The sequence below is a fragment of the Apis mellifera genome, linkage group LG6 (assembly GCF_003254395.2).
Source record: "Apis mellifera strain DH4 linkage group LG6, Amel_HAv3.1, whole genome shotgun sequence".
Taxonomy (NCBI): Eukaryota; Metazoa; Arthropoda; class Insecta; order Hymenoptera; family Apidae; genus Apis; species Apis mellifera.
Genome location: NC_037643.1, coordinates 12,150,594 through 12,171,258, shown reverse-complemented (window position 1 = coordinate 12,171,258; position 20,665 = coordinate 12,150,594). Strand labels below are relative to the sequence as shown.

The window sequence follows — 20,665 nt, the reverse complement described above, 5'->3', positions numbered from 1 at the left end:
AAATTTAAAATGGTACAAAAAGTGAGAAATAATGCGCCAAAAACAACTTATACACAATCATTTGGAAATCCAACAAAAAATAAATCGAAATTTCACGTTCAAGTTTGTACAAATCGCAGTCCTTGTGTAAAAACTGCAGAATGTAGGGATTCAGTAGAAGAGAAGGTAAATTTTTTTTTGTTTTGAACTTAATATGTTATCCATGTCTTTTTCGTTACTTTTTTTTTTTTATAACTGAATTATAAGTTAAATTTATTAACTTATAATAAATTTAAATACTATGTATATTAATAAATTATGTATATATAATACTAATTATATACTATATATAATATTATATTATATAAATAAATTAAGTAAAATTAAATTAAAATATCATAAAATATATAAAAATTGTTATATTTGAATAATATAAATATTTTAATAATTAATAATATTACAATTAATAATTAATATTTTAATCGTATATATTATAATAATTTGTATAATAAACTATTGTATTTAGTTAGGTAAAGAAAAAACTAAAGTTAAAATGAAAATACAAGTTCATGCTATGAAGAAAAAAAGACCGGCACCTTCAAAAATTTTGACACAAAAAGAGTATAACGAATATCAAAAATACAGTCGTTTGTCAAAGGAAGAACAAGAAGCAGCTCTTAAAGCAAAGAAAGAAGAAAGGGAAAGACTTATAAAAGAGAGTATAGAGAGAAAAGAAGAATTTCGTAAACTGGATCAAGAAAGGCCTCGAGAAAAATGTCCTCAATTGATCGAAATTGAAGAAGAAGCTAAAAGAAGAGCGAAGTATGTCCTTGAAAGAGCAGAGAACATGAGACTTGAACAGGAGGAAGAAATTCAAAAATGCAATAGAATCATCTTAGAAACTAAATGTCGAGCCATTCGAGATGCCCAGGTAAAACTTATAATTTTATTTAAAAAAATTGATAAAAAAGTGCAATAATTTTCTAATTATTTAATTATTAAAATATATTATAGAGAAATAAAAAATATATTATAATAAATTCTGATAAATTAAATATATTTATTAAATTATTGAAACAATTATTATTCTCTATATAATATAGAAACAGATTTATTTATATAAATTTGTTAAATAGCTAATTTGTATAAATTTTTGCATAATGTTTATTAAGTACATAATTTTTCAGATAGAAGAAAAGAAACTAATTAAACATGAGATGGAGGAAGAAGAAAAACGTTTGAATGATATGATGGAAAACGAAAGAAGATGGGCGATCAAAGAAGAAATTAGAAAAGAGCAAGAAGAAGCAATAAAACGACAAAAATTTGCTAGTAGTTTAATGGATCAAATAAAAGAAAATGAAGAAAACAGAATATTAGAATTTGAAAAAAAGCAAGAAGAAAGTCGATTAATTAATTTAAGCAATATTAATTGGCAACAAGAAGAAATTTCAAAACTACGAAATAAAGAAATTCAAAACGCGCTAATTCGACAACAAATTGCTGAAGGAAATGAGCAATTGAAACATTTGAAAGCTATGGAAGAACAAGAAAATAAAATCATTGATCTTAGGTAGAATATATTAAATTGTTAAGCTTTTAATTAACTATTAATAATATTATTATAGTATAATATATATACATATAGTATAATTATACATTATTTTATAGGATAAAAGAATATCAACGCTATAAAGATGAAAGAGAAGCAAAACTGAAAGAAGAACAAAGATTGGAAAAATTAAAAAAAGAAAAAACCAAAGAAACTCTTGCAACACAGAAGTTGCAAGAAAAAGATATTCAAGTATAATAATTTAATTTTTAAATATGATTATTTAATTTTTTTTAATTATCTTTTTATTTTTCTAACTATCTTTCTTTCTATCTATCTAACTTATCTTTAATTTTACAATTTATGTTATAGTTCTTACTCCTATTTTGATATTAAAATTTAAGACAATTTTTTTTAAATTATTAAATATATGTAGTAAAATTATTGAGTAAAATTTTACTATGTTTAACTTTTTATTTTTTACTTATAACATAAACAAATATATATAATATATATAAATTTATTTAAAATATTTTTATTGTATTTTAAATATTAGTGATATATTTATATCATAAATTTCAAATTTAAAATTTACATTAAAATATTATTATATTAATAAATAATTATATTTTTATATAATTATATAATAATATATTAATAAATAAAAAATTCTATGTATAATTCTATTTAAACTTTAATAATAATTTAATAATAACTTTAATAATTTTTTTTATTTTTATAGGAACGACTCGATGAGTTGACTGCTGCAAGAATTCAAGAAGAAGTAGAGAGACGATGGAGACAAAAAGAAAAAGAAGAAGCTTTAAAAAAAGCAGAAGCTCAGAAATTACTTGTCAAAGAAAGAGAGAAACAAATAAATAATAAACGAACAATGGAAGCAATTGAACTTGAAAGGGAACGACGTGAATTTGAAAAAATTGTACGCGTTCAAAGGGAAGCTTTCTGTCGAGAACAAAAAGAACTTGAAAAGAAACAGAAACAAGCATTAATTCATAGAAGCGAAATACTAAAACAGGTTTGTTATGATTAATTTATTTTTATTTTATAATAAAACAAATAAATTTAAATATGTTTGTGCATATTAGAATTTAAAATTAATAAATATATTATATTATATAATATTATTATTATTATTATTATTAGGTAAATAATAAAGAAAGAGAACGTATCGAAGCAAGACAAAGAATGTTTGAAGAAGGTTTAGCAATTCGTACAGAAGCTGAGATGCGTAAGAAAAAATTGCGCGAAACAATGGACAAAAAATGTGATGAAATGAGAAAAAACAAAGTGCCTGAAATGTATATCAGTGAAGTGAAACGATTGATCAGTAATATACAATAAATTTGCAATTATAATTTATTTATTTATCATTCAATATAAATTATATATAATATATCCTGCGTGTTATCATATTTCTGTTTATATGAATGAATTTTATTACATTTATCAAAATTAAAAAAATCAAATTTCACGAAATATTCTTCTTAAATATTATTTCCATAACATAATAACATTTGGATCGCGTTCAACAATATCTTCAAGTTGCGCAGCTGATTGACCTGTACTGCAGCAAATTTCATCAAGACTATATGCTCCTGTAAAATATTTATAAATTGGATTGTTCTTCGTTTCTTCATTACAAGGGGAGCCTGATAAATATATTGGATACTACAAATTAAAAAAATTGTATATAGTAATTAAAGATAAATAATTCTTAAAATTGACATAAGAATTTCAAAGAATAAGAAATAAGAATAGTTTTAACCAACCTTATATACTCTACGAATAAAACCTTCAATAAGACCAAATTGTACTAATCGCCTTTCATTAATTCTTAAATTCTGAGGATTAAGACGTTGACACAAATCTCTCATACTGCTACCATGTGTCATACTTGCATACATTCGATATATATCTCTAAGATATGCAGGTTGTCTAGCTAAAAATAAATTTTTGTAGAATATTTTTTTTATTATAAACTTATTATAAAACTTACGAAATTTTGAAGTATAAGTTATACATCGTTCTTGTAACTTCGTATTTTCGGCTAATTCTCTTAATTTTGGAGTAGCAGCATAAACATTGCTATATTGAAATATTGGAATTAAAGTTACAACACCATAATAACTGAAACAACACCATAAAAATTGAAATAACATTAATATTGAAAATCTCATTTTTAAAAAATAAAATTGTATATTTATATAAAATTTTATATACATAAGATTCTGTACACAGCTTTTAACCAGATTGTTTTCTACATCTGCTTCAGCTGCTATTCGTGCAACATGATTGAATCCATCTATATATGGCAATACTTGCTGAGTGGTTAAATCCCATTGATCAGTCTGAAATGTTTCTCGGCCTTCCAAAAATATTGGTACCTGATGATCAAGAACTGGTTTCGGTTCAGGTGCTAATTTTATAACTTTCAAATGAGATGTCATTGTTCCCTCTATTAAAATAATTTATTCTATTTAATTTATTCTATATTATAATGTCTTTATTCAAAACTATTGTTTATAATACATTTTAACTTACCTGTTAATGTACACATCTTATGTAAATTCAAATCGTGCATTACCTGTTGTAGCATTTCTGCTAACCTTGTTTTATCCTCTGAGGCAGATAAAAAACAATTTTCCTCTTCAAGAGCCATCTAAAAAATTGAGTTAATTTCAAAGAAATTAATAAAAATAATTATTATCTAGATATAAAATCTTACTAGGAAATCAGACATTTTTTTTACAACAGGTTCATAATGCACAGTACGTGCTTCTGCATCACATACAAAGCATAAATTAAAATAAAATGCATTTCTTGCATATTTTTTGTCATCAATTTTCACTGGAAATCCTAGTATTTTATAATCCTTTAATGTTCTGTAAAAATATAAATAATTTAATAATTAAATTTCAAATAATTATGTACTTTTTGAATTAAACTTACACTGTAATAGTACTGCGTTGTAACTTTGCTTTTGGTATTATATAAACACTGACAGTATCAAATATATCTTTTGAAATAAAATTATCTGGAACCTAATTAAGAAAATATCATTATAAATAATAATTTTAATAAATTATGGATAAAAGAACAATTTAAAACAAAAAAAAATACCCAAATATTTAAAATTATAGATTATATATAGCATCTGTTAACCTGACAAGTAATCATTGGACCCACAATATGATGAAATTCCGAAAAAAATATACATCTAATTGGATCTTCTTGTCCCTTGTCCTTTGTATTTTCTGTTACTGATGTCATTTTTATTTATCAAGTTTATTAACCTATTATAATAAAACAGATAAAGAACTGTTAACCTATTATAATGAAACAAATAAAGAAAGTATGTTATTGTAATGTATATTTGTATTATTATCAATTAATAACCTAATTTATTTTTTATTTTATAATTTTATAAAATTTGATAATATTTTCATGTTGAATGATAAAATTGAACAATGAATAATTCAATCTCAATGTTTATGTCCATATTTATAATTATGTCTTGAAATTTTAAATTGAGAAATTTTTTAATATTTTATTAAATATTTTGAATTTATAAAAATGAAGAATGGATTATTAATTTATAATTTATTTATTAATTAATGTATAAGTAACAAATACGTCAAAATACATCTCATTTCAAATAACATGTACAATACATTTTTATGATCCATATTTGTAGAAGTAAATATTCTCTAAATTACAATTTTACAAAACTTCATTATTATATAATATCTATACATATATATATTTGTATTTATACATACATACTAAAAAAAAAGATGTTTATATTATAAAAAGAAATAAAAACATGAATGAAAAAAAGAAAAAATAGATATAAATATATTTCTTAATAAATTGATAAAAGATAAGTTTAAATAATGATAATAATATAAGTGAATGAGAAAAAATAAATAAAAATAAAGATTAAGATTAATGATAGAAACATATAATATATAACGAATGAAGAAGAAAATGAAGGAGAAGTATTAAGAGAAATAGAGAGAGAGAGAAGAGAGAGAGAAAGAGAGCAATTCAATGAATAGGTAAGAACAAGTGCCTGTGTAACAAAGAGAGGAAGAATATTGAACCTTCTTTGTTATAATATTGGTATGTAATACTATAGACATTTAATTAAAAATTTATAAATTCTTTCATTACATTTACCATACTTTATTTTTAATATATTAATACTTTAATAATACATAAATTAAAATCTATAACCATATGTTTTCTATTTGAATTTTTTATGTACAATATGTATATATATTTTTTTTAAATACAATGTTTAATATATAGTGTAATTTTATAAATATATCTTAAAAAGTCAATTTTATTGTAAATATATTCTTTTAGAATTATATTACAATAATAAAATATATTTTATTTATAATATAATTAATATATTTTTTCTAGATTTTTAAAAAATTATTAATAATTATAAATTGTTAAAATAAATTTATATTTTAGAATTATTATTACTATTATAAAATATATCTAAATGATACTTGTCAAATTTTGGATCTTTTAATACAATATATTTCCAATATAAGATTTCACCTATTAAAATCATAAAAGCTAATAAATAACCAAAAATAATAGCAAAAAATGCACCTTTTAATTTATGAAGATTAACTAATGCTTTTTCTGATTCTGCCTCTTGTCTTATTTCCATAATTTTTGGCCATTCCATAACATCATTTAACCATTTTTTAACTAATCCAATTTCTATCATGCGCCTTATCTAAGAACATACATGTTACATACATATTACATAATACATAATACATATTACATAAAATATATTATTATGAGATATCTTTTTTTAATAGTTTAATAATAATTTATAAAAAAACATGTACCAAAATATCAACTTTTGGCTTCAATGGTGAATTTTTTTCCATACCAAGGGCTATTGGCATATTTATAATACATTCCTCCATGATGTGTAAATTATGTTTTGATGATCTATTGTTTGCAGTTTCATTTCTTTTTTTTTCTTTTTCGAATATTTGTCTTTTCACACGGGCATATTGAAGAAAATAAGAATTCTCATAATAACAAAAAGAACCATTTGCCACTTTCTCAATAGCTTCATCTTCATGTTTAATTATTATAAATTTATTACCAATTTCTTGACTGCTGAGATCTGATGATTTCAAGAAAAAATTTTTGCTTTCTTCATTCAATCCTCCAACTTCCATAGAACTTTTTGCTAATTGTGCTAATGTATCAATAGTAACTCTACATTCAAATTATATAAATAATATAATATAAAATATAATATAAATATTTCAATATATAAAATACTAAATATTAAAGTATTAAATATTTATAATGAAATATAATGAGTTGTTAAAATTTAAATACAAATTAAATTATATGCATATATTATATTTATATATGAATTAATTCTATTAAATAATTTTATTAATTTTTACCTGGCAACTGGATTTGCTAGAGTTGCAGTCATGCTAGCTCGATAAGCAACTGCAACTAAAATACTATAAATCCACCACCATCCAATTAGTATTCGTACAGCCCAAGGGCTTGGCAAATGTGGCAATGAAACTTGAAATAACATACTATAAGTATATAAAATACTATTTCCTATTTCAGTAAATAAGTATAATCCTTTCGTTTCATTTTTTATAGATGTATTTTGACTTTTATATGAACTTATGTGCTTCTTATAAGATAATGACAAAAAATAAAATACAATACTTCCTAGAATTAAAGTGAGAATAAGTGCAATCCAAGTGTAAAATCTAAAAACAAAAAAATATATATATTATTTACTTGTTAATTATGTTTCTTTGATTTATTTATTGTGAATTATATTTTTTTATTTTATACTTGCTTAAATGGAAGTATTAGTAACTTCCATGAATTCTCAGTTAATGATTCTGGTGTCAAAAAAGTAAGACATTCAATATTATATGGAATAGTGAGATCAAGATAATTCAGATTTTGCAATGTATAATGTAAATCACCCAAATAAAATGCAGCATTTTCTTCTATGACTTTGCTTATTAGCCCAGTATCAGTTTGATTACTTCCTTCAATGTCCTTTTGTTTCAATGGAATATTTTGTTGTATATAATATTTTGGTTTGAAGTTCATTGCTTTTGATATGATCTGTATTAACTGAAATAATATAAATATAAAATAATGTATTTTATATATATCTTATTTTATATATATATATATGTATATATTTTATACTGTATTTTGTATATAATACATACTTCAAATTCTATTCCTAAACCTTGTATTATGTTATTTGGTTGTTTGTTATAGTATAATTTTGATTTTTCTGTTACTGCTGGAATATGTTCAAATACAGCAATTCTAAAATATATCAGAATTGTTATTAAAATATTTTAAAAGTAATAAGTATAATTATATATAATTTTTTATACAAACTGTAAATGCTTTTTTTGTAAATTATTAGTTTTTTCTGTAAAATGATTGGTACCATAACGCAATTTGCCTTGATACCACGTATCTATATATTTTGTCGCAGTAAGCCTTCTTTTACGAGGAGGAAAATAAACGGTATTCAAATCAATTCTTTCTTTGAATGATATTTCACCAGAACGATGTTTGTATGCATTATATTGACGGATAAAAACTACATTAATTATTTTTTTCCAAAGATAATACAAATTTAATTGGAATAAACGTAAATCATATAACAATAAAAATAAACCACGAGTATTAATTAGACGTTCTCTGAAAATAAAAAATTAGAAATATTTTAAATGTTAATATTTGAAATATAAAATATATGAATATGAATGAAAAAAAAAAATAGGTAAAAATTATTGATGTTAATATATTTGTGATAATTATAATTACATAAATGATATAATAATGTATAAATTCATAGTTGAAGAAATATAATGTTTTAAATACATATTATTAGCATACATCAATATATATTAATACATATTAATACATATATTTGTAAAAAAACTATGATGCAAGCATAAGCAAAGTTTAGTTGAATGTTCCCTATTGTTACGTTCCGTTGTTCCATATTATTTAATTCTAATATTTTATTTATTCGCTAGTATTTTATATTGAAAAAAATTACGAAGATAATTGATGTCAATTAGTGCAAAAAGTGAAAAAAATTACAACAGAAAAATAAAAAAATTATAATTAAATTTTATTCAGATGATATATCACTTCGTGAAATTGAATACACGGTAGGTATATAATATAGATAGAAGATATTGTTTAATACATCATAAAATAAATACAAATCGTAAAAGAGTATATTATTGTAAATTATTCTCGAACTCAAAATATAAATTAAAGAAATATTTCGATTCATTTATTCAAATTTAAATTTAATTATTTAATTAGAGATAAAATATATCCCATTTCATACATTTAACATTTTGACATAATTATATTTATTAAAAATATTCGTAATGTAAATAACATACTATTGATAACTCTTTAAAATGATTCCTTAATTTTCTTCTTTTTTTTTTCTTATCATCAAATTATATGTAATTATAATAATAATTTAAAAAGCATTGACATGACGCATACAATGACACAATTATTCAATGTTAATTATTGAACAACTAAATAATATAATTTCAAAAAGTTTCAAAAAAAATGATAAAAGTTTAAAATATAACATTGAATACCTATTTTAAATTTTCAAAAATGAAATATCTTATAATGTAAAAATAATTCAAAGAATCTATTTATACATAAAAGTCATATGGTTATATTTAAAAAAAAAATATGTTTATACAAGATAATAGAGGTTGTTTCACAGTAACGTTTTAATTTATGAGATTTTCTAATTACATTTGTCTGAGACAGAAATATAATTTAATCAAATTTATAGATTTAACTTATGTTAGAAAGTTCGCAAAATTTTCGAATATCATTATTCAAATATATTTTTAAATTACTTAAAAATAATCAGAAAAAAAGATTAGAATTTACAATGAGAATGAGCATAATATAATATATACATATTTTTATAACATTATAGTATAAAATTTGTAAAAAAAATTGCATAAAATTATTTTAAGTAATATCTATTTATTATATAATTTTATTTATATATTTACCTTTCTGTATATTGTAAAAATTCTGCTGTCAAATAACCATTACTGATTAGCATAATATATGCGTTACAGTCAACTGTTCTACCGTCGACTAAAATTCTTTGTATTCGTCGTCTTGGCCGTGAAAATTGTTCGTTATCTCGTAATAGGATCTAGAATGCATCTAATGAATAATTATATGAAAATAATTAAAAATAAATTTGAATATTTATATTACCTCATATTTTGACACATTCGAAGAACCTTTAATATTTTTAATATCTATAAGATTTTGATAAGTCGAATCGGTAATAAAAATAATGCAATTTGTTTGTTCAATGATCTCCTCCACGATTTCTTCAGCAAGAGATTTTAAATTTGCTTCATTATTCTCGCATTGATGCAATTTATAAAGTACTCTGTGCATTTTTTATTAATATTTAATGATTAATTATTTCTCGAACAAATTATAAATTGATTAATTTATATTGAAATTAAATTGAATAAAAATTGGCTAAAATATAATTACCTTTTACTGGATGCTAATACGATGAATTGAAGAAACAACGTAACAAGTAACATTGCTTGCACGATTCTACTATCGAGTTGGAAATGCTATATATGCCGATTTAACTCTATCGGTCTTTTTAATTTGTTCTTTCGATCACAAGAAATCAAATATTTAGAGATCTCATTTACTAAGCAATTAACTTGGATAAGCAATGCAATCGATAATGCAAATGCAAGTTAGAAAACGGCAATTTTGAATAAGGTCACGGTGGATTCAGTTTATTTTTATTTTAAGTCAGAAAAAGCAATTGTGTAATTGTACATGTACATACAATATATAGTTACAATACACTACAATAGCTACAGTTGTAATTTGTATTATAAAAATTTTTTCTAACGATGTAAATATTTTTTATTTAATTATATATATATATGATTAATTATTTGTATTAAATTCATATAAATTAATTATAAAATTTAAATGTAAATATCTAAATATATATATATATTAAACTATGTAATTTTAATCTACTTAATCTATTATTTTTTCATGAAAGAATTTTTTTTTAATTATATTGATTATTTTTAAGTTATATTAATACAATATTTATCATTACAATGTAACTGATATTCATTAAATTAAATAAATTAAGTATTATGTATATAATGTTCTATATATATAATAATTTTTTCATTCCTTAAAAATTTATCTACCGTTTAATTTAATCGAGAATTTTTGCGAATTCTTCGACCAACTTAATTGATATTTATCCCATTTGAAAGTTAATGAAATATTTTACATATTATTAATATACAAGTAGGCCTCTATTACAATATAAATCAAAATATGTTAAGTTTTTCGATGAATTGTTGATTACTTGTTTCTTTTTGTGAAAATATTATTGTATTATATGTATTATATTTCTTAATGCAAACGTAAATTTTGTTAATTAGAAATTTTTGTTTATAAGAAAGTATTATAACAAAATAATAATAATAATAATAAGTTCATATTTAAATAATGTATATACAATAATATAAAGAGTGTTTATTAAAATTACTTATCCATGATTATTTTTGCAAATGGTAAGTATATAGATAAAATAAAAAAAAAAATTTTATTATCTTTTATATAATTTTTATAATACCGATGTGTATATGTTCAATTTTTTGTTTGAATTTTTTTCGAAAGATAAATATAAATATTTTATTATATATTTTGCATGAAAAACAATTTCAACCACATTTGAAATTATAATTTTTGAAGTCGTACAAAATGGATTGCGATAAAAATAATTTTCTATCATTATGAATTTCATATTTCTTATTTGTAGAACTGTACAACATTTCAGAATTTATAATTAATTTTTATGCTATGATGTTTATTTCTATTAATAACATTCCATGAATATATTTGTGCAATGTATATTCAATAGAGCATTAAAAATAAAAAATTATAAACATTAAAATGCAATCTAAACATTAGGCAGAATATTCAAACAAAGTGTAACGATTTCTTTTATTCTTTTATTCTAAAATTTATATATAATTTTCAAAATTATTGCATCTTAAATAATTCTGAAATCGTTTCGATATATAGCTTTATGCAACACAACAAAATATGTAGTATTTTGTTTAAAAAATTAAATGTTGTCACATATTGTAAATGAAATGTAAATCATAAAAAGCGATAAAAACGATAAATTTTTTTTTTCTTTTATTTTTTTCATATACTTACCATTTAAAGAAAAAAGTAATTATTAAAGATATTAAATGGATTATTGATTTTCTCTCGATTAAAAATGAATTCAAATTTACATTAATAATATATTAATAATTACGTTATATATTATAGATAATTATAGATGTTTAATTGTTAATTGATTATTAATTATTAATTAAAAAAAAGTTAATTCGATTTACGACGTATTTTTCATATTCAATTTCTTTCATTTAATCGAAGGAATCTTGACAATCCACTTATACTATCTTTAAAAAAATATAAATTATAAAAAGTGAAGTTTTCCTTATTGCATTATTACTTTTTTTTCGTGGCATTCTTTTTAACTATTTTACGTTTTGCATCTATGTATCTCGCTTGCTCTAATTATTCTATTCTCTTATTTCATCGAGTTGTGTCAGGCAGTGAAATTTGAAACATTAATAATGAATGGCGGGAGAAGAGTGAAGATAAGTTGCAGATTTTAGCGAAATATATTTGAGCATTATTAATGTTCTTATCTTTTTATCTTATCTAGCCTAGTATCTTCTTATACTACTTTCATTCTCGTTTATTTCTATTAAATTTAGTTTAAATTTGATATGCTTGTTAATATATATTTTCGATTATCAATTTGAATATTTTTTTTGGAATAAAACATTGAATTAAAAAAATTTAAATATCTTGAGTAGAATGATTAAAATTTTCTGTAAAAAAAGTAAATAAGATAATCATAATTTTAAATTGAAACGATCAAATGATATATTCTTCACTACAAAAAAAAAAAAGTTTCTCTTGTTCTGTGTTAATAAAAAAAAAATTGTAAAATCGTGTATACGTTTATATATTATATTAATAATACATGTATCGACACGTATTAAATATTTTTGCACGAATTTATTGATATTATTCATGAATTTTAATAAAGCATCCGCAAAAATTTATGTCGCTTCTTTATCATGGTGACATGTTAATAAATAAAACAGTGTTGAATCATTCTTTTATCATATAGGTATTTTAATTAAAAAGTTAAAATGAAGGATATAATAGCTGACTTACCAAAAGGACCTTTAGATCCTTATAGAAAATGTGCAACTTTCGATTGGAAATTATTGAAACTCAACTTAGAAGGAGAGGATTTTGTAAAGTTTCAGGTATTTGGGAAGAAATTTTTCATTATAGTAATATATTTGATTATTTATCTTTGAATTTTCATGTAAGAAAGATATAAATAGTGCTTTTTTTCAAATATTTTTATCATTTCAGAAAACTTTGTGGGATTTTATAAAAACGTCACCAGTGTTTCAAAACCATGTCTGTGATACATTAGATGAACAACGAAAACTTTGTAATTCTCGTGTTCGGGCATTAAAGGATAATGATATTGCAGTATATATATTATTAACAAATAGAAAAATAGAAAAAAGAAACAATTAACAATTTACTTATATAAGTCACCTATAATTTTTCTACAGAATCCATTAATCCATAGACATTGGTTTACTATAATATATCAATATGAAGCTTCTCTTCCAATAAAAATGGGTGTGATGGATGGTATGGTTCCAATTACAATTCTTGCTTTAGGCACAGAAGATCATTATGACACGGTAACAAAAATTCAAAACGGACAAGTAAGTATTTTATATGCTTTATATTTTTTAAATATTTTATTGTTTAAATTTTTAAAATTGTATTTTAATTATAATTTGAATTTCTATTAAGAATTGTAAAATATTTTGCATAGAAACATTATTCATATGGTATAATTTTTTTAGTACATATGTTGTTTTGCACTGACGGAAATATCGCATGGGACAAATGCAAAAGGAATAAGAACTACAGCTACGTATGACGTGAAATCGAAGAGTTTCGTCTTGAATACCCCTGACTTTGAAGCTGCAAAATGTTGGGTTGGTGGTTTAGGTAATGTGATAAAAAGATGTACATCTTATATAAAGTATAAATTAAAATTCTTAAATAAAATAAAATAAAGATTTATCCTCTTTCAGGAAAAACTGCAACTCATGCTATTGTATTTGCTCAATTAATTACACCAGATAGACAAAATCATGGACTTCATACATTTATCGTACCGATCAGAGATCCAGATACTCATATACCTTATCCAAATATTAATGTTGGAGACATGGGTGAAAAAATTGCGTTGAATGGAGTAGACAATGGATTTATGATGTTTCATAATTATCACATTTCTCGAACATGTTTATTAAATAAAACGGCAAATGTTACCGAAGATGGAAATTATACGGCATCTGTAAAGGATAAAAGCAAACGATTTGGTGAGAGTTTGAAAAAAATTTTTTATAATACTTTTAACTCGATTTCAATAATAATTTGAATACTAATAATTGAATTTGCGTAGGTGCATCCTTGGGTGCATTATCTTCGGGACGTATTACTATTACATCGTTATGCTCAAACTTTACATCTGTTGCAATAACCATTGCTATACGATATTGTGCCGTAAGAAAACAATTCGGACCATCGGAATTTGAAGAATGGCCAGTTATAGAATATCAAGCGCAGGTATTTAAATGAGTCGAATGAAAATCTACAATCAAATATAAAATTGTCGTACAATTAAAATTTAACATAAACATGTAGCAATGGCGATTGTTTCCTCACTTGGCAGCAACATATGCTATAAAAATATTTTCTGTTGCATTTGTAAATCAAATGTTCGAATTTAATTTGAAACTTATTACAATGAATGCAAAAAATCAAGATAATATCGATAGCGAAGGTATGGAAATACATGCATTATCTTCTGCAACAAAGCCGGTGTGTTCATGGACTAGTCGAGATATTATTCAGGATTGTAGAGAATCTTGTGGAGGACACGGTTATCTTAAAAGTATGCTTTAATTAATAATGCAACCATTTTTATTTCACTTTTGTATTATTTAATCTTTATTTTCAATTATTAGTTTCTCGTTTGGGTGATCTAAGAGCTGAGAATGATGTAACTTGTACATTTGAGGGAGAAAATAATGTACTGATTCAACAAGCAAGCAATTGGTTATTAAATCAATGGTCAAATGTACTCAGTGGAAAACCTATAAATTCTCCATTAAAAACGGCAGATTTCATGAAAGATGCCAATAATATTTTAATACAAAAATTTTCTTATACAACGGTTGATGATATATTGAAACCAGAAAGTATGAAGATAATTTAAATATAATTCAAAATTTATGATTTGTGATTTTATTTGACACTTACTTTTTATAGATTTATTTTTATCCTTTACATGGTTATTATGTTATTACTTAAAAAGAACATATGAACAGACACAAAACTTAAAACGTAAAGGTTGTGATGATTTTGATATAAGAAATAATACGCAAGTATTTTTTGCGCAAACATTATCTATATTGTATGGACAGGTAATATTTTATTTTTAATATTGCAAAATAATTATTGAATTATTAAATTAATTTTGTTAATATTTTTATATAGCATGTGATAATGAAGTATTTTATAGAATGTATACAAAATCCTTTGTGGAGATCAGAAGAACGTAATATATTGACAAAATTATGTTCGCTTTATGGAGCAGTTATTTTAGAAAAAAGATTAGGAGACTTTTATGCTGGTGGTTATGCATCGACTAAAAGTAATATGGATAGTTTATTACGAGAAGGCATCATAATTTTATGTAAGCAATTAGTTCGAGAGGCAGTAGCGTTAGTCGATGTTTTAGCACCGCCGGATTTTATCTTAAAGTCTCCATTAGGAATGGCTGATGGTCAAGTATGTTTATTTTATTTTTAGAGTCCAATCTATAATAATAATAATCTTTAATATATTTTCTACATATGTGTACATAGGTATACAAACATATTAAAGAAGAAATATTCAAGCATAAAGAAAACTTCGAACGACCATCATGGTGGAGAGAAATAGTGCGATCAAAATTATGATATGTACATAGCATGTAATTAATTTTATTGTTATATTTTTAATATTTTCTATTATGAAAATTATACATTTCCGGACAATAAAAATTTATTATAAAATTTATATAAAATTTATCTATATTCAACTAATTTTATTCTAAAAAAATTCATTATATCTTTATAATTTAAATTATATGTAAGATGTTCTATGTTTCTATGTTTCTATAATTAATAGTATAATCAAATAATTCAATATAAAAAAATTAATCGAAAATATAGAATAAAATTTTTAATAAAATATAAAATGAAATTTCATTTTTAAATAAATTAAATTTGAAAACTTTTTAAGTATAAAAAATTGACTATTTCCTAATTAGATAATTTATCGAATAAATTATCGATAAAAAATAATTTAATATGTAATAATAAGAAAAAATATAAAATAAAATTTTTTTTCACTTAAAAATTAGTTTTTGAAAAAGTATATTTTCAAAAACTATTATTTTTGCTGTATATAAATTTTTTTGTATCTGATTAATTATGAATTACTGTGCACAATAAGTATAATAAATATATTTTTTTAAATAAAAATTTTGATACTAACATATTACAATATTACATTAACTAATTTTTTTTTATCATTAATAAATATTTATGAACTGAATGTAAGTTATAATAATATTATAATTCCATATGTTTTTTAACTGTAATTAATGATTCGTCTGCTTCTGCAAACCATTCATCATAAACTAGTTGAGGATCAATCATCCAAAATTTATGGAATGATATGGGATCTTGTGAAGCAAGATATGCAGTAGCATAATCCATAGGTCGTGCCTATAATAAAAAACATTATATTTTAAAATTATACTTATCTTCATGTAAATAATATTTAAAATATTATATATTTTCTAAATTAATAATTAAATAATATATTTAAATAAATTAATACAAATTTTATTAATCATTTTTTTAATAACAAAAAATTTTTTTATTTTGTTATATTATTTTTTTCTAATATTAATTATATTTTCTAAATAATTCTTGCAAATTTCTTAGTTTGGAACATTTAGAATATTTTTAAACATCATAAAAATAAATAATTCTATATGAAATCTTTATATTTTTTTTTTATAAAATATTGACAAAATATTTTATATATAAATTAAACAAAAAAAGAGTAAATCAAAGAAAAGATATAAATTAAATAAAAAAAAAAAAAAGTAAATCAAAGAAAAGACAAAAAGATCAATATTGTTTGAAAAGAAATATATTATTTATTAATGCTTTAGCAGTCATCAGAATCTAAATATCTATGAGATAGCACTATGAATAAATTTTTCAATTTATTTTCTTTGTGTAATTTATAAACAAAATATTTTATGTTTCCATATATAATATTAAATTACATATATTTTTATATCATATTCATATGATATCTAAGAAAAATCTAAGAAAAATTTTACATGTTATTTTTTTTTAATTATATTTTTCACAAAAGTGTAAATTGTACATGTATCAAGAATGCAGATTTTTAAATCTTATTATCTTATCTTATCTTATTAATACATGTTATATATATTTCATATAATATATATTTAAAACCACTAATTTAACTGTTAAAAGACTTTGGATTTTATTTTTAATATATATTTTTATGCCCGTATATAAATTAGAAATCATATTTAAAAATCTTCTAAAATAAATCTTTTTGATATAAAAAATAAATAATTTAACATAACATACTTGATGAAACATTGATGAATGTATAGGTTGTATTCCAATTCGTGCTAGACATATACCAAAAAGATACATATCGTCAGGAGTTGTAGGTGATGGACAATCACATTTACCCAATTTTATCATTTCATGTACTAAAGGTGCAGATAAAGCAACACCAGCTCCACCAGTTAAGTATTCATATCCGTGAAAACTGTTCCACAATTGAAAACCATATCGTTCTCCAATAGCAAGTGGAATGTTTGGATTGTAGCATGTTAAGAAACGTATTAAACGTGCCACGCTTTAAATTAAATAATATTATATTAATATATCTTATATTTTAGATATATTATATATAATATATTATATGTAACAAATATATATAGAAATATATACCTAAAAAGTGTATCATCATCACTGATAATTAGCCAATTTAGATTTTTTTTTTTTAAAATTTTACTTGCTTCAACTAAAATGTTATAAGTCTTTGCACAATGTCCTTGTGTTGTATTTGATACAATAAAAGCATCAGTTAGATATTTATCTATACTAAAAAAAACATGCTACTTCACTATTTAATATATATATATATAAGTAATTAATTAATTAATTATATAAGAAAAATGATCATACCAGCAATATCACTAAAGTAACCAATATTTACAGCATACTTTGCCCATGTTTTTTTAATTACAGGAATTCTTTCAATATGAAATTTTGCACAAGTTTTTACAGCAAAATATATATTTTTAGAAGTTATAGATGAATCCTTTATTATTTAAAATTATAAGTTTATTTAAAATTAAGTACAAAGAAAAATATAATAAATAAAACAAAATAGTACAAATAATATAAATATAAATATAAATAATATATACTTACACATGGATGAAAAAATCTTGGATATGTAGCACATTCAGAACTAGATATGATACATATTTGAGGTACATGTGTTAATCGTATTTTTTTATCAATCTTTAAAACGAAAGATGCAAATTCATATGATGCATCAATTGAAAAATCATCCTTAGGTCCTTCACCTTTAATAATTTTATGTACTAAACTAAAGAAAAGAAAACAAAATTTATATAATGAGAAATAATAAAATTTATATAAATTAATAAAATATTTTGAAATAAAATTTTCTTAACAAAATTGAGTTATATATTTAAATAATACCTTGTTAACAAAACTGATGTTATTGCAAAACCTGAAGCTATGTGTGGATATTTAAATTTCTTATTATGTTCTGCAAAATGATGTATGATAGTTGGTTCATGATCATATAATGCATGACCAATCCATATATTCTAAAACAAATATTTATTAATAAATATATAATTATGAATATATTTTTTAATAATAGAAATACATACTTTATTTTCTTTGAACTTGGAAAGAATATTTAATAGTTTATTTAATTTAATTACAGTATTCTCTAGACAAAAAAAAAACCATTTTGAAGTAGTATATGTATCTGATAAATAATTTAAAAGTGGTACTATTGTCCAAGATCCATTAATATTTAATTTATGAGATAAAACAATATTGGGAGGATCCTATTGAAAAAATTAATTATTATATTTTAACATTATAGAATAATAATTCTTAAATATATAGCAGTGTTTAATATTGTAAATATACTTTGTCAAGAGCATCTGCTTGTTCAAAGATGTTTTTTTCTAACATTTTAGCATGTGCTATATGATAGCCTTCTTTTTGATCTAATATTACGATAACTATTTCATTGGGATCTGCAAATATTATATATATCTGTAATTATTTCATTTATATTTTGTATTTTCATGTGAGAAAAAAACTATTGTTATATATAACTTACCTATACTATTTACATTAGCTTTGTTCAAGAATAATAATAAAAATATCAAATACATGGAATATATGAAAAACATTATGATTTTTAACAATTTAAATTAATTGATCCACTCCTTAAAGAAAAAAATTAAATATTTTAAAATATAAAAATATTAAATATAAAATTAATATAAAATTTATATTCATTTGAAAACTTATATAATCTTATATATATATGAAAAATATATAAAAAAATTTATTAAATCTCTTTCAAAAAAAATATTAATTATGTATTAATTAAGTATTTTTATATATTTTTATATTAACGTTTTTTTATTCTATAATTTAAAATTATAAAAACTTATAGATAATATATAAATACTTAATGAATTTAAAAATGTAAAAAATAATATTTTTAACATTAACACTATTAGTAAAAGATATAAAATATTTAATTTTGAACAGAATATATATTTTATATTTTGATTTATACATATAATTTAAAACGTGTATAATGTCTAATATCTTTTTAAAATATAAAAAGTAAAAAATATTTTTTATAATATAAAAAATGATTTTTATTATATTAAATATTAAATAAATAAAAAATTTTCATGTGTATTATACATACATATATATCCTTAAATAAAGTTTACCATTGAATTTTTTTTATTTGAATAATTTTCATTATGAAATTTGTATACTTATACATTTATGTATATAGTTTTGTATAGGGTTTTTAATTTTAATAGGAATAAAAAATAAATTACTAAAGAATATAAGAATTTTATTTTAAATTTTAAATATTTTTTTTAAGATATCAAATTTTGCAAATATTATGATTACATTTCAAGTTTATAGATTATATAAATTATATATAAATATTTTTATAATATAACCTCAAAATAAAAATGTTATGGTTTCGATTTTGTTTGATAAAATGCTTTTATTATCATATTTGATCACAAATTTAATAAAAAATAATTACTTGATCAATTTAATATTATAAATATATATATATTCAATATATATTTTGAATATTTTGAAATTTTTGTATTATTTTAAAATTACTCTCTCTCTCTATCCCTTTCTAAATATATTTATTTTTAAAAAATAAAAATTTATTTTTTTGTAAAAATCTTTTTATATCATATTATCATTATATATAAAAATATTATCACCATTTATTAAAAAAAGATTTTTTATTGGAAAAAAATTTGGTAAAATTATTTACTGTTAATTTTATGGATTAATTAGTTTAGTTTTATGAATTATTTAGTGAAAAAAAAATAATATTTATTAAGAAAAAATACTTTAATTAAATATAAAATAA

The 20,665-nt window shown here is 21.2% G+C and overlaps 5 protein-coding genes across 12 annotated transcripts; 2 read left to right on the top strand and 3 right to left on the bottom strand.

Annotated features, from left to right (window-relative positions):
- Positions 1–511: 511 nt before the first annotated feature.
- LOC412021 (cilia- and flagella-associated protein 45-like) lies at positions 512–2,916 on the top strand. The gene is made up of 5 exons (XM_026441241.1): positions 512–910; positions 1,167–1,552; positions 1,651–1,783; positions 2,274–2,567; positions 2,696–2,916. Exons 1-5 carry the CDS (start codon positions 533–535, stop codon positions 2,891–2,893), a joined length of 1,389 nt encoding a protein of 462 aa, XP_026297026.1. The 5' UTR covers positions 512–532; the 3' UTR covers positions 2,894–2,916.
- Positions 2,895–6,300, bottom strand: LOC409317 (GATOR complex protein NPRL2). Of its 4 annotated transcripts, none has more exons than XM_016912848.2 (9): positions 6,179–6,300; positions 4,715–4,845; positions 4,502–4,593; positions 4,278–4,434; positions 4,094–4,211; positions 3,773–4,007; positions 3,549–3,679; positions 3,322–3,491; positions 2,895–3,220 (listed from the first exon to the last, which is right to left on the bottom strand). In XM_016912848.2, exons 2-9 carry the CDS (start codon positions 4,820–4,822, stop codon positions 3,044–3,046), a joined length of 1,188 nt encoding a protein of 395 aa, XP_016768337.1. In that variant the 5' UTR covers positions 4,823–4,845; positions 6,179–6,300; the 3' UTR covers positions 2,895–3,043. The 4 variants fall into 4 exon arrangements, with proteins under 4 accessions (XP_016768337.1, XP_016768338.1, XP_006570024.1 ...); XM_016912849.2 differs by lacking the exon at positions 6,179–6,300 and adding an exon at positions 5,224–5,284; XM_006569961.3 differs by lacking the exon at positions 6,179–6,300 and adding an exon at positions 4,949–5,005.
- Positions 5,586–15,919, top strand: LOC412020 (peroxisomal acyl-coenzyme A oxidase 3). Of its 4 annotated transcripts, none has more exons than XM_395486.7 (12): positions 5,586–5,674; positions 12,885–13,026; positions 13,139–13,261; positions 13,348–13,506; positions 13,651–13,798; positions 13,885–14,175; positions 14,259–14,422; positions 14,501–14,750; positions 14,824–15,057; positions 15,128–15,282; positions 15,356–15,649; positions 15,727–15,819. In XM_395486.7, the coding sequence occupies exons 2-12, from the start codon at positions 12,907–12,909 to the stop codon at positions 15,817–15,819; spliced, it is 2,031 nt and encodes a 676-aa protein (XP_395486.2). In that variant the 5' UTR covers positions 5,586–5,674; positions 12,885–12,906. The 4 variants fall into 4 exon arrangements, with proteins under 4 accessions (XP_395486.2, XP_016768335.1, XP_006570028.1 ...); XM_016912846.1 differs by having other exon boundaries at positions 5,592–5,610; XM_006569965.3 differs by lacking the exon at positions 5,586–5,674 and adding an exon at positions 8,611–8,778.
- LOC727346 (ionotropic receptor 21a) lies at positions 5,994–10,560 on the bottom strand. 2 transcript variants are annotated; one of them, XM_016912845.2, is made up of 10 exons: positions 10,172–10,560; positions 9,881–10,061; positions 9,667–9,815; positions 7,991–8,299; positions 7,813–7,915; positions 7,558–7,711; positions 7,425–7,470; positions 7,006–7,332; positions 6,427–6,808; positions 5,994–6,308 (listed from the first exon to the last, which is right to left on the bottom strand). In XM_016912845.2, exons 1-10 carry the CDS (start codon positions 10,222–10,224, stop codon positions 6,024–6,026), a joined length of 1,989 nt encoding a protein of 662 aa, XP_016768334.1. In that variant the 5' UTR covers positions 10,225–10,560; the 3' UTR covers positions 5,994–6,023. The 2 variants fall into 2 exon arrangements, with proteins under 2 accessions (XP_016768334.1, XP_016768333.1); XM_016912844.2 differs by having other exon boundaries at positions 7,425–7,711.
- Positions 15,920–16,300: 381 nt separating the features above from the next.
- Positions 16,301–19,481, bottom strand: LOC552204 (beta-1,3-glucosyltransferase). The gene is made up of 9 exons (XM_624581.6): positions 19,358–19,481; positions 19,162–19,271; positions 18,894–19,076; positions 18,697–18,827; positions 18,400–18,580; positions 18,151–18,286; positions 17,914–18,061; positions 17,542–17,818; positions 16,301–16,632 (listed from the first exon to the last, which is right to left on the bottom strand). The coding sequence occupies exons 1-9, from the start codon at positions 19,428–19,430 to the stop codon at positions 16,477–16,479; spliced, it is 1,395 nt and encodes a 464-aa protein (XP_624584.4). The 5' UTR covers positions 19,431–19,481; the 3' UTR covers positions 16,301–16,476.
- Between the last annotated feature and the right edge of the window lie 1,184 nt (positions 19,482–20,665).